At 40.7% G+C, this 14,409-nt stretch overlaps 1 protein-coding gene across 2 annotated transcripts in view; it reads left to right on the top strand.

The window, feature by feature from the left end:
* The window catches only part of CCDC34 (coiled-coil domain containing 34), a 42,691-nt gene that overhangs the window by 16,756 nt on the left and 11,526 nt on the right, over positions 1 to 14,409 (top strand). For both annotated transcript variants that reach the window (XM_070472969.1, XM_020878661.2), the window contains exon 3: positions 6,521 to 6,628. In XM_070472969.1, the coding sequence (XP_070329070.1) occupies positions 6,521 to 6,628 (108 nt within the window). The remainder of the gene's footprint in view (positions 1 to 6,520; positions 6,629 to 14,409) is intronic.

Below are 14,409 nucleotides of genomic sequence, written 5' to 3'. Positions count from 1 at the left end.
AATGTGAGGATTTGTTGTTGTCCCAGATGTCTGTTTAGTGGCAGTGATTTTCACTACTCAGTCTTCCAGCTCACCAGTTCATTTTTCCATATCATTTAGTGTACTGTTGTTTCCTTCTAGTGTATTTTTTATTTCAATTATTGTATTCTTCATCTCTGTTCAGCTGTTCTTTGTTTTCTCTGTTAAAAAAATTCTGACCTCTCTCTCTCTCTCTGTGCATCCATTTTCTTCCCAATTCTTTCCCTCATCTTTACGATCCTACTGTGAACTTTTTCTCGGGTAGATTGCCTGTCTCCTCTTCACTTAGTTCTTCTTTTGGGGTTTTATCTTTTTCCTTCATCTGGAACATATTTCTGTGGTGTCTCACTTTGTCTATGTTGGTATTTGTATTTTTGTGTATGTGGCGGCTCTGTTACCTTTCTGGACTCTGGAGTAGTGGCCTTCTGTAAGAGATGTCTTTCGTGTTCCAGCAGTGCCCTCTTCTCCTGTTAGCTAAGCCATATACCTGCATAGGCCCTTCTGCTCTGGCAGGCTGACTGTGAGTGGTCTGGTAGGCTTGGCTGGCTGCTAATCTGGTTGGTTGCCAGGCACTGCCTTGTGTGAATGCTGCTGGCTACTCTTTAGTGTCAGCTGGCCATGAGGCAGCTGTTGCAGAACCCTAGGGAGTGCTGGGGGGAGTGCTGGCTCACTGGTGGCTAGAGTTAGGATCCTGAAGACTCTGGGGCTATTGCCCACCTATTGGCAGGTGAAGCCAGATCCTGGGGTTAGTGCAGGACCACTGGCAGGCAGAACTGCATCCCAGAGCTCATTTTAGATGATTAGTGTTGTAGGCTGGTTCCTGACACAGTTGGATATGGGGCCTGGGTGTCCCAAAGGTTGTTGGCCTGCTCGTGGGCAGGGCCAGTGCCCAGCTGGTCCCAGGGTAGGGTCTGACCTGCTGTTGCTGGACTCAGTGTGCAAGCTGTGGTATAGTTTTTTGCTTCTGGTGTCTGCCCTCCTGGTGTGTAGGGTGGTCGAGAGGCTCGTGTGAGCTTCCCAGTGCAAAGGGCCCAGGCTCAGCTCTTGGCCCCCTGGTGAGGAAATCTATGTTTAGGGCCTTGTCTGGTGGTGACTGTGAGCTCAGGAAGTCTTTAAGCAGCCTGTTGGTGGGTGAGGCTGTGTCTCTGTTCAGTTAGTTGTTTGGCCTGAGGCATCCTACAGACCGTTGGGTGGGTCCAGGTCTTGGTGATAGTGAGCCAAGATGGCAGCCGCCATCAGCTCATGCAGCTGAATGCCCCAACTATGCCTGTCACCAGTGTTCATGTCCCTAGGGTGAGTCACAGCCATCTCATGCCTGCCTGGAGGACTCTCCAAGACCAGTAGGTAGGTCTGGCCCAAGCTAATTTCAGATTACTGCTTTTGCCCTTGGTCCCATTGTACATGATATTTTGTATGTGCCCTGTAAGAATGAAATCTCTTTTCCCCCAGTTCTGTGGGGCTCCTGCAAGTAAGCCCACTGACCTTGAAAGCCAAATGCTCTCAGGACTTGTCTTCCTAGTGCTGGACTGCAAGGCTTGGAGCGTTACATGGGGCTCAGAACTCCCATTCCTGTGAAAGAGCCTCTGCAGTATACTTATTCTCTACTTTGTGGGTTGCCCATCCTCGGGGGTAATATGAGTCTGTCCCTCCTACCGGTCTCATTATGGTTCCTTCTTTGTGTCTTTAGGTTCCATTCTTTTTCATCTACAGTTGTTCTGTAGATAGTTGTGGTTTTTGATGTACTCATGAGACAAGGTGAGCCCAGGGCCTTTCCACTCCACCATCTTGGCCTCTCTATTCAGTCATAGCCTACTTAATGTTTTTTCATTTATTTTCAGAATTCATTTGTTACTAAGGCCCCAGACTTTTAATTTTCTTACTTCAATTTTAAGTTTTAACATTACTAATTCCATTGTTTAGTTTGTTGTTGTTGTTCAGTTGCTAAGTCCTACTCTTTGTGACCCCATGAACTGCAGCATGCCAGGCTTCTTCTGTCCTTCACTGTCCCTGAGTTTGCTCAAACTCGTGTTCATTGAGTCAGTGATGCCATCCAACCAGCACATCCTCTGTTGCTCCCTTCTCTCTTGCTCTCAGTTTTTCCCAGCATCAGAGTCTTTTCCAATGAATTGGCTCTTCGCATCAGGTAGCCAAACTATTGGAGTTTCAGCCTCAGCGTCAATCCTTCCAGTGAATATTTAGGACTTGATTTCCTTTGGAATTGACTAGTTTGATCTCCTTGCTGTCCGAGGGATTCTCAAGAGTCTTCTCCAGCACCACAATTCAAAAGCATCAGTTCTTTGGCACTCAGCCTTCTTTATGGTCCAACTCTCACATCCATACATGACTACTGGAATTATTTAATTTAGTAGCTTTCAAAATATTTGTTCACACAGAGAAATCTACTTTTCTTCATGTCCCACAAATGCATACATATATACACTTATGTACATATATGAAATATCTTAATTTTGTGGAGAACTTGCAAATATTCTAATTTTTTTTTAAAGCTAATCATAACCCATGCATTGATTGTAGACTCACAGTTTTGCAAAACACTGATCTAGTGAATCAGTGGTATTGTGGAGCACAGTTTATGTTATTTAGCTTTATCTCCAGCCTCACTAGAAGTCACTTGTTATCCTAAGAAAAGGAGGGTCACTTCAAGCCATTTTTAGAGTCAGCATACCATGAATGAATGTAATTAAATTACAGAAATTATAAGAAACTCTGAACTTTGAAATAACATGGAACTAGGCTGAAATTCTAGTCTTGCTTCTCTGAGCCTCAGTCTCTTCATTTATAAGCCAGATGTTAGACAATATTAGAGTGGTTAAAAGCATGAATTCTTGAGTTGTACATCCTGGATTCAAAACTAAGATCTTGGATCTTTAACCTCTCTCTGCCGAATTATCAGTGAAAGGGGAGAGTGACATTTACCTCACAGTGTTTTGGGAACTAAGTGAACAGCAGGATGTGGCATAATATATAGGAATCACTTAGTAAAAGTCAGTTGTTGTTATGTGTTAAAGGAGATGATAATAACTGCTGAAGATTTGAGAACAGTTTATAATAATGGATAAGAAAAGTTCCTACCCTCAGTGATTAAGCCTGTAGCAGAGTATAATTGGTTGAAAGATTAAAACAACCTTTTCATATATTTAGTAGCTGGACATTTCTTAGGGCTACATCATTACTTAATTCTGAAGCAGTTAAAGTATGTTAGCATGAGTCTTAACTATCAGTCATTCCAGAGATATCGTAACATACAGATAAATTACTCACTTTGGTATAAACTTATTTTGAGCTATTGTGGTATTCACATTTTTTTTTTCATGCCTTTCCTTTTAATTTTCTAAGTCATGCTTTCCTTACTTTTCTGTTCTTATTTACTGTATTCTCTGGTTTATTTATAAGTCATATCATTAAAGTCTCAGATTTTTAACCATAAGGAACAATTCATCTCAGATCCCTGTTAAAAGATGAAAGCCAGAGAGTAGCTTTGCCAGTGTTTCAGTTAGTGACAAAACTGGGACTGGATCCTGGTTCTTTTGACTTCCAACTTAATAAGTGTTTTTTCCACAATACCAAGGCACATTTTAGAAATAAATGGGTCAGACTCAGTGTTTAATTTTAAGTGTACACTGGCTTTCATATATTCTTCCTTGAAATCTTAAAGGAAAATTTAAATGTAGTTAAATCATTAAAAAGTTCATCACCTTTCATAAATTTGATTTCAGCAATATTTTGATTTGTTTCACATGTCCCTGTAAGATTGAGTTAACACATCAAAATTATATTTATGGGTTTTTTTTAATATTTGTAACTGTTGAAGTGATAAAAATAGTAAGTATTTAACATTAGTATTGTGAAAAGCTAGTGTATTGTTTTTGTAGGGCATATAAAATTTTATTTAAATTTTTATTATTTTAAAAAAATTCTTTAACAGACTGACCTAAATTCTCTATGGCCTCTGGATAAATTTTGTTTTTAACATTTGCTTTAACATTTTAGTATAGTCTATTCTAAATTATAAAAGTTATCTAATTTGTGAATAATCCAGGTTTTTTTTCCCCCACCATCTTGCTTTTGCCCTTTTCATTCATCAATGCTTAAGGAATGGAGCAGGATAGAGAGTTGGTGAGACTCAGAAACTCAGTTTTTCTGATTGTTACCTTAGTTGGCAAAAGTTATTGAAGTAAAAAATCCATGTATAGGATCCTCTTTGGATTTTGGTTTCCTGTAATCAAGTGTTGACTCTGTGGGAAGATGCATAATTCTGTTGAAATTCAGTGGTGTACCAAAGACGACATAGGGCCTTATGAGAGAAGGCTCCAGCAGTGTCTGGTAGAGACTTGCTTTGGTGGCAAACAGATGGAGGCATTCAGGGTGGGAAATTCTAAGAGGGGTCAACCTTGGAAGGAGGGTCGTTTCTCAGAATGTGATGTGTATTCTGAGGTGGCAAATTACTTGAACAGACACCCTGAGATTAGAGCACTGTTTGGGTCAATGGCAGCATTTTCTAGATACTTCTGACCCTTCCTTCATCTTTAACTCTTATAGCAACATTAAAATTTGTGAACTGTAAATTCAGAATACAAAGTCTGATATTTTTTCCTTACTTCTGAGCTTAATTATATGAAGAATCTGAAAGGGTTCATAAAAGTAATCAATCCTATTTTTAGTTGTATATTTAAGTCATTACTTTTCTTTACGATAAAATTTAGGACTTTTTTGGAAAGTGTGGTTGGTTGTCAAATCTATATCTGGCCTGTCATACACATAGAAGTATATCCCCCCCTTATTTCCTGACCCAAGTCCAGACTCATATATATCTCCTTCCGACTCATATACTGTGGCAACCTCCTAGTCTGTCTGTCTCAGAATAGTTCTGATCCCTTCAAATGCAGTTTTCATCCTTTCTCATTAAGAGTTCTGAATCATTCCCTTTGCCAAATATTCCTGCTCCACAGTGTTTAATTTACTCTTCCTGTCTCAAAAGACCTTTTCCTGTCTAGTTAGTATTAATACCACACTCTGAGTTTCTAGTCATCACTCCTGCCCCTTGTAGGCAAGCTATTTCCTCATTGTTCCTCTCATGGTGCTTTTTTTTTTTTTTTCCTTTTACTACTTTGGGCCATACTCTCTCCTCTCATCTTCCTTTTCCTTTTCTGAGCTCTTATTCTACACAGTGCCTCACAACACAGCACTTAATTCTTTTGTGTATACAGAATCAGATTAGGTCAGAGACTTCTGGAATTTCATCCCTGCACCTCAGTTCTTGCTATCATTATAGTAGGTGCTCCATTAAAAAAAAAATAATAATAAGTGAATAATCAAGGGATAGCAGCCGCAGAGGTAATGAAGAATCCTTTAAAAATCAAGATGGATATTTAACTTGGGGGGTAGGGGAGTACAGTGTTGAAAAGTTGGAAGACTGAATGAGTGACGACAGCTGTTACCTATGCTGAAGGATTTGGGGATGAGAGATCATGGAAGACAGGTATCCTGAGACCAGTTGTTCTAAAATGCGTAAGATATGTTCTTGGTGTCAAGTTTTATCTTCATTTCATTTAACACACTGGAATTGTCTGAGAGTTGAAAAATTGTCCTTCCCACTGCCACCCATTGCTGAGGTAAGTAGGTCCTTGGGAAAGGGAGGCATGGGATGGGGAGCGAGGTCCAGTGGAAGACATGTAAAAGTATCCGATTGCTGGTATCTAAGGAGAGAGAAGAAAAATAACCGGTAATTATGGTAGTAGAGTCCTCGGAGTCTAGTTTGAACAGCATTCTCAACTAATGCAGTAATTTAACTGATGAGTGACAGAGTGGTGGCATTCAGCTTGTAGTTTTATTTGGCCATACTTCCCACATTCTTTCTCCTGAGGAAATGCCCAAACGTGTAGATTCGAGTGACAGCAAGGCCGTTAAATCATCTGGGATATGAATGTGGTTTTGTTTTACACTCCAACAGCTATAAAATCAGTGAACGAAAATCTGGATCCTTTTTTTTTTTTTTTACTCCCTTTAAAAAATTGAATGGCTTCTTTACATTTCTTCTTTGGTATAACTCTGAATTAAAAGTTTAATTTAGAGATTATTTAATTCCTATCCCCTTTATCTTCATCAAGAATCTAGAAGCTTTTTATAACTGTAAAAAAGTTGTAATTCTCTTGAGCTTCTGCCAGTAGCATACGGTGATGCCAAAATTTATGTGTGGGAAAGTTGATTTCAATGAGGGTAATTTAGCTGAAGTTTAGTCTAAGAAACTAGTGTCTTGCTGCCAAGCAATTATTTGCATTTCTAAAAAATGACTTATACTTTTTACCAGTGCTTTCCTTTCATCATAAACTAGTTACTTAAGTAAGTTATTGTCACTAATGGCATATTTCTATAAAGGAAACTATATTCTTGTTTAATTCGGTTAACCTCAGACTTTTATTTTTAACATGCAAGGTTGAATACTTCTATTAAATGTTGCCTTTTGTTTGTATAAAATCTATAGGAATTAAATCAACAACTAGAAAAAAAGAAAGAAGTGGAAGACCGTGAAAAGAGAAAGATAATTGCTGAAGAAAAGCATAAGGAATGGGTTCAGAAAAAGAATGAACAGGTAAGGAGAAAAAAGGGCACACACATACTGCATCTCATTTATAGTCTTCATCCTGTTACTCCTAGTCATTACCTACGTGTTTCTCATTTTCTCTTAGATTCTTTCTTTTCTGACCTAGTTTCTGCCCCCTCCCCGCCCCACCCCAACCCTCTCCCCGCCAGGGACATCTGTCGGATCTTTTGTCCTTTGCTCTCTGCTCTCTCCCTTTCCATCATGTGGCTTCCATTTGGATGTGGTTGCAGGTAGTCATGAAGTCTGTTATCTCCAGACATGATCTTCCAGAGCCTTGGGTTTTCATCTCTTCAGTAGATAGGCACCTCTGGGCCTACAAATCTAAAACAGCCCATTTTTACCCATTCTCCTCTGACAGAACCATCATCCTGACTCCTTGATTTCTGATCTTAATGTAGCTTCTCAGGCACCAAGACATAATTGGAATTTTCTTGTTTCTAATTGCCAATGCCTTTCCTTTATGATCATCTCTCTCCTGTTTGTGCTTTTTCCTTGTCTGGACTCATTACATTTTTCAGTTTATTTATTGTTTATTTGCTTCCCTGGTGGCTCAGATGGTAAAGAATCTATCTACCTGCAATGCAAGAGACCTGGATTGGATCCCTGGGTCAGGAAGATCTCCTGGAGAAGGGAATGGCTACCCACTCCAGTATTCTTGCCTGAAGATTCCATGGACAGAGGAGCCTGTGGGCTACAGTCCATGGTGTCTCAGATTCGGATATGACTGAGAGACTTTCACTTCACTTCATTGTTTACTTCCCATACTGGAATGTAGGCCCCATAAGGGCAGGGATTTGTGCCTCTTTTTTCAGTTATCCAGCAGATAAATCAGTATCTTGATGCTTAAAAGCCACCCAAGATTTGACTTCATCCTCTGTATCCTTGCCAGAGAAATCTTGCCAAAAAGCCAAATGTCATTCCTCAGTTCAAAACTACATCTTTTGTCATTCCCTACTTGTCTCTGAATAACATTTGAACTGTTCTGGCCTGGCTGGTTAAATACCTGGCTGGTTAAATTCTGCTCTCTGAACCACATCTCCTTCACCTGTGCTATTCTTCATTCCACACTATCAGCCTCTGACTGGCATCTCTGGGAAGCACGTTCAGGATAAGCATGGCCCATCTTCTTGGCGTATTAGTTTTGCTGGAAAATATTGAGAAGAAAAGTGTTATTTTTATGTTAAAGCAAGCATAGATATTTAATAGTATAGAACATAAATTTTATAGTATTTTAAAAATACACAATAGAATTCAAAGAAATATTGGGCTTTGAATTGTGCTCCCCAGCCCCTAGGAATATACGTTCACAAGAACTTTTGAGAACATTTCTGTTCTATTTCTCACCTTTTTAAATAATTATCTCCTTGATGTGGGATCTCATCACATTTCCCCCCCCTACCTTTGGTGGCTCAGACGGTAAAGAATCTGCCTGCAGTGCAGGAGACCCAGGTTCAACCCCTGGATTGGGAAGTTCCCCTGTAGAAGGAAGTGGCTACCCACTCCAGTATTCTTTTTTTTTTTTTCCCATTTGTTTTTATTAGTTGGATGCTAATTACTTTACATCATTGCAGTGGTTTTTGTCATACACTGAAATGAATTAGCCATGGATTTACATGTATTCCCCATCCCGGTCTCCCCTCCCACCTCCCTCTCCACCCGATCCCTCTGGGTCTTCCCAGTGCATCAAGCCCGAGCACTTGTCTCATGCATCCAACCTGGGCTGGTGATCTGTTTCACCCTAGATAATATACATGTTTCGATGCTGTTCTCTTGAAACATCCCACCCTCACCTTCTCCCACAGAGTCCACAAGTCTGTTCTATACATCTGAGTCTCTTTTTCTGTTTTGCATATAGGGTTATCATTACCATCTTTCTAAATTCCATATATATATGTGTTAGTATACTGTAATGGTCTTTATCTTTCTGGCTTACTTCACTCTGTATAATGGGCTCCAGTTTCATCCATCTCATTAGAACTGATTCAAATGAATTCTTTTTAATGGCTGAGTAATATTCCATGGTGTATATGTACCACAGCTTCCTTATCCATTCGTCTGCTGATGGGCATCTAGGTTGCTTCCATGTCCTGGCTATTATAAACAGTGCTGCGATGAACATTGGGGTGCATGTGTCTCTTTCAGATCTGGTTTCCTTGGTGTGTATGCCCAGAAGTGGGATTGCTGGGTCATATGGCAGTTCTATTTCCAACTTTTTAAGAAATCTCCACACTGTTTTCCATAGTGGCTGTACTAATTTGCATTCCCACCAACAGTGTAAGAGGGTCCACTCCAGTATTCTTGCTGGAGAATTCCGTGGACAGAGGAGCCTGGTCCACGAGGTCGCAAACAGTTGGAAACGACTGAGCCGATTTTACTCACCTCCTTTTGTTATCCAGCTTAGAGTATTTCCTACATGAAGTATTCTCTGATCACATGCTGGAAATTCTTTTCTTCTCTGAATCCTTGTTTAATTGACATCATTTTATCATATACTGCCATGTATTATGTATATATTTTGTGGCTGCTTTCTATTATGCATATGTCTTCACTTCTCATGTAATTTTAAGACTCTTCAGGATAGGAGTTATTTTTTAGGTGATTTCCCCTCTTTTTAACTTTCTATTTTGTATTGGGGTATAGCTGATTAACAATGTTGTGGTGGTTTCTGGTGAACAGCAAAGGGACTCAACCATACGTATTTATGTAACCATTCTCCCCCAAACCCCTCACATCCAGTCTGCCACTTAATATTGAGCAGAGTTCCTTGTTCCCTATACAGTAGGTCCTTGTCGGCTATCCATTTAAAATACAGCAGTGTGTGCATGTCCATCCCAAACTTGCTAACATCCCTTCCCCCCATTCACTCCCTCCGGCGACCATAAGTTTGTTCTCTGTGAGTCTCTGTTTTGCAACTAAGGAGTTATTTTTGTATTACTTTTTATCTAGTATAAGATCTGACATAATGCTTTCTCTGCCATTCATCAACATGAATCGGCCACAGGTATACATGTGTCACCTCCCTCGTGAACTTCCCTCCCGTTCCTTCCCCATCCCAGCCCTCGAGGTTGTCACAGAGCACTGGGTTGAGCCCCCCGTGTCACACGGGAAATTCCCACCGGCTGTCTGACGTACGGAGAACAGACCTGTGCACACAGTGGGGAAGGCAGGGTGGGTCGAATTGGGAGAGTACTGCGCAAACATATACAGAGCATTTGGAGGTGATAAATTATTGAATGAATAAATGTATCATCTTCCTTTGAATTTCAATACATTCTTGTATTGGATCACAGGTTAGAAATTTAAAACATATTTATCTTGTCACTTTGTTTCCTGTTGTGAGTTTTTGCATATTTGGAATGGTACTGCTTTTATTATTGATGTCTAGCTTCATGAATGCAGTTAGATGTTGAAATTGTAAACCAAAAGTTTTAACTTATTTCTAATTTTTGGTTCCTAGCTATTGTTGAATGTAATGCCTAGTGTTATTAATGAGAGTACCTAGTAAATACTTCCCCAGTAAATTGAAAATTGCATAGCATTCATCATCCAAGTATTATAAGAAGGAATTGACTAGATGTGTGTGTTACAACCATAAATATATCTGTTCTTAAGTAAATTATTTTTTAAAGTTTGCTATATCCCATAATACAATAAGAGAGTTCTTTGTGAATAAATGCCAAAATCAAAATAAGCCTGTGTGACCACTACTAAGCCTTGAGTGATACTTTTTTGAAGTGTATAATTATAAAACAGTTTTGTGTGTATTGTATAAGTATATTCTCTCCTCTAAAAGCTTCTCTTATCTTCTGACTCCATTAAGCTCATTTTACCATGCCAATCAAACATAGTTGTTGTTTGTCTAAGAATTCAGAGATGATACATTCCCTGTTTTAATTAGTGGTGGTAGATCTAATCCAATTATTTGAGAGAAAAAAAATTTCTTTCTTTTGGAGGGAAGTGTCTTGTCCTGACATCACTAATTAGCAAAAGTAAGGTTCCATAAGGTTGAGAAGAGTTTAAAAATGAAACCTTGAGAAATTTAAGTTTACTTATTCTGCAGAATTCTTGTGCATGCTAAGGAATAGTTAGGATACTCTTTTTTTTTTTTTCTTTAAGAACTCTCGGATTTCTTATTTCAGGCTTGGTTACGTTTGCCTCTCTTTGTGAAGACTGCTCTCTGGTTCTCCTCTCCCCGTCTGGCATCTCTCTCTTTTCTCCTCTGTTTACACTGCATGGTGTGTGGTCCTCTGCCTGCCTCCAGCCTCATTCACATTTTAGCTCTATCTGTGGCATTATTTTCTCTAAGTCATTTTCACTGTGTTCTATCAAAAAATCAGACAAAAAGCATTTATGTATCCATTAACAAAGCTGGTTTCTTTTATTGTAAATCTTTTTTCAAATAAAGGGTTTATCTCATCTGGAACTCTGATATTTGTGTTGCCATACTAATTTATTTTTTAGATTTTTTTTTTTACTGTGTGTTACCACATATTTTGTAAAAGGGTATTTGCCTTCATTGAGAATTAAAAGTAAATTTATTTTTAAAGTTTTTTTTTTTAACCAAGGAACTGCTTTTTAATGTAAAAAATTAATTCAAGCCAACAAGCATATGATTGATAACTATCATCAGTTCTCATTCATGCCTTCAACACTTTTATTATGTGCCAGGTACTATTGAAGGAATCAAAATAGAAATTCAGGTTTGTTAGTTTCCTTTAGTTGGAAGAAACAAAGGTTCTCTCAAGGCACCATCTTTTTAAAAAAAAAAAAAAAGGAAGATTGATTGTTGTGCTCTGTGCGGTACAGAACTGGAGTGCCAGAAAATCTGAAGCCACTTAGTGGCTGGCTGTTCCCTCTCGGTACTTCTCTCTGAGTGCCTGTTCTGATACCCTTTTGCTAACTAAAGACATTCCATTCCCTCTTCTGCAGTTTAAATGCTGCAGAGAGCCTGATGATGTTTTAAAATCAACTTCATTGAGCTATAATTTACATACAATAAAATACACCTATTTTAACTTTGATGAGGTGTGACAAGATATGTACCTGTAAAACTAGCACCACAGTCAAAAGAGAGAACTCTTTCTTCACTCCAAAAAGCTCCATTGTGCTCCTTTGCATTTAACCCCTGCTTCCTAACCTCCAACTAACCCCAGCTCCAAGGAAGCCATCGATCTGCTTTCTGTTTCTATAGATAAGATTTGCCTTTTCTAGAATTTCAGATAGAGTCACTAAATGTATATTCCTTAGCATCAGGCTACTTTTTTAAAAAAAAGTTTTTATTTTTGGCTGTGTTCTGTCTTCCTTGCTGTGCACGAGCTTTCTCTAGTTGTGGCAAGCAGGGGCTACTGTCTGTTGCAGTGTATGGGCTTCTCATTGCATTGGCTTCTCTTATTGCAGAGCACGGGCTTTCGGGCCAGCAGGCTCAGTAGTTGTGGCTCATGGGCCCTAGAGCTCAGCCTCAGTAGTTGTGGCTCATGGGCTTAGTTAACTCCTCTGCAAGTGGAATCCTCCCAGACCAGGGGTCAAACCTGTGTCCCCTGCAGGCAGATTCTTATCCACTGTACCACCAAGGTAGTCCCAGGCTACTTTTGTTTTTAAAAAATTGCTAATATTTCTTGTATTAAGATTGTTCCTTTTTATTGCTCAGTGTCAAAAGTTATGTATCCATTCACTAGTTGATGGATAATTAGGATGTTTTCAGTTTGGAGATATGAGTAAAATTCTGTGACCACTTATGTACAAGTCTTTTTGTTGATACTTGCTTTCATTTCTCTTGGGTAGATACCTAGGAACTGAATTGCTGGGTTGTATGGTAGGTTTTTAGGTTTAAAAAAAAAAATTGGCAATTTCTTATGAAGTACTTCTGCCATTTTATATTCCTGCCACTAATATCTGACAGTTCCAAGTGTACCATATCCTTGCCAGATTCTCATTCTTTCTCATTTTAAATCATTCTGTTACATGCAGTGTCATTGGGCTTCCAGGAGGCACTAGTGGTAAAGAATCTGTCTGCAAGTGCAGGAAATGCAGGTTCAATCCCTGGGTCGGGAAGATCCCCTAGAGTAAGAAATGGCACTCCATTCCAGTGTTCTTACCTGGAAAATTCCATGGGCAAAGGAGCCTGGCGGGCTACAGTCCATAGGATCACAGAGAGTCAGACATGACTGGCTAAGTAGCAGCAGTATGTCATTGTTTTCATTTCCATTTTCCTGAGATCTAATGATATTTAGCATCTTTTCATAAGTTTATTCTATTAGTCTACTGGGGCTGTCATTAAAAAAATACCACAGATTGAGTGACTTAAAAGTCCTATCTCAAAATCCAACATCAGGCCAGGGGATCAAGATTGTGGAGGAGTAGTAGGGGAGCTCACCTACTCTCACAAAAATATTAACACATCAGTAAGTGGAATGATTTACTCAGAACATCTAGTGAATGCCAGCTGAAGACCTCAGACATCCAGAAGGACAAGAAAACCTCCACGTGACCAGGTAGGACAAAGGAAAAAGAGAAGGAAAGGAATCAGGACAGGCTTGCGTCCCAGGGAGGGAGCTATGAATGAGGAAAGATTCCCAGACCCTGGGGAGAGCCTTCACCAGGGGATCAGCCTGGGTGGAGAAGGACACTCAAGCCTAGGAGGGGAGCGCAGCAGCTGGTTTGTAGAAGGCAAAATGGAGAGTACCCTGCACAGAAGGTCAGCATCACTGCCCTGCGCTCCGCAGCCTAATGCGCTCCTCCGTTGACACAGGAGAGGGCTGGGGGCTGAAGCCCAGGCTTCAGAGATCAGATCCAGGGAAAAGATAAGGGTAGGCTGTGCGGAGACAGCTTGAAGAGGGTGGACTGTGGTAACTGAGGGTGTGCTCAGTAGCAGCCAGCACCTGCCAGAGAGGCAAGGTGCCATTACTAGGGGCACACAAAGGTGGGGGGGCTGTTACCATGAGAGCTTTTGCCCCTGTAAGTGCTCCCAGGCAACAGGACACCACCTCACAGAAGCTCTGGGAGTGGGCGCAATTATCACAGCCATGGTAGGCTCCAGAGGCAGGCTTGGGCAACCACTATGAGATCTGCAGGCTGGTGCCAGGCACTGCCCCTGCTGTCCCGGGAGTGTGCAAGGGCTGCTGCACCTGCACCCCCAATATCAAGGGGATACCATCCAGCTCACCCTGAGGAGAGAGACAGCAGACATCCAAACTAAAAGCAGCCCCTTGATTCCGGAAAAGATGGCCGAGCAGAAGGACTTGAGCTCACCTACTCTCATGAAAACACCAAAAGCACAACAAACTGCTGAGCAACCGCTGACAAAGACAACTAGAAACTACCAGAAAAGGGTATTTTACATTCAGAGACACAGAAGAAGCCAAAAGAGACAATAAGAGAGATGCTTTAGTGACATCATGAGTGAGAGACCCACAAACTGCAAAATAGTTATATTGCAGAGGTTCTCTTGCCAGAGTGAAAGTCCTAAGCCCCATCTTGGGCTCCTGAGGCTGAGGGTCTGGCATCAGGAGGTGGAACCCCCCAGAGCACTTGGCTTTGAAGAACAGCGGGCTTGAGTGCGACAGCTCCGCAGGACTGGGTGAAACAGAGACTCCACTCTTGGAGGGCTCACATACACTGGGATCCACACAAAGCAGAAGAGGTTGGACTAGACCTCCCTGTGAGTCTTGGAGAGTCTCCTGGGGAGGTGAGGGTTGGCCGCGGATCACTGAGCTGGGGGCACGGACACTGGAGGCAGTGGTCCAAGAGAGTATTGATTGGTATGAGCTCTC

This window comes from Odocoileus virginianus, chromosome 10 (assembly GCF_023699985.2).
Source record: "Odocoileus virginianus isolate 20LAN1187 ecotype Illinois chromosome 10, Ovbor_1.2, whole genome shotgun sequence".
Lineage (NCBI taxonomy): Eukaryota > Metazoa > Chordata > Mammalia > Artiodactyla > Cervidae > Odocoileus > Odocoileus virginianus.
This window is presented reverse-complemented; position numbering and strand designations above follow the sequence as displayed.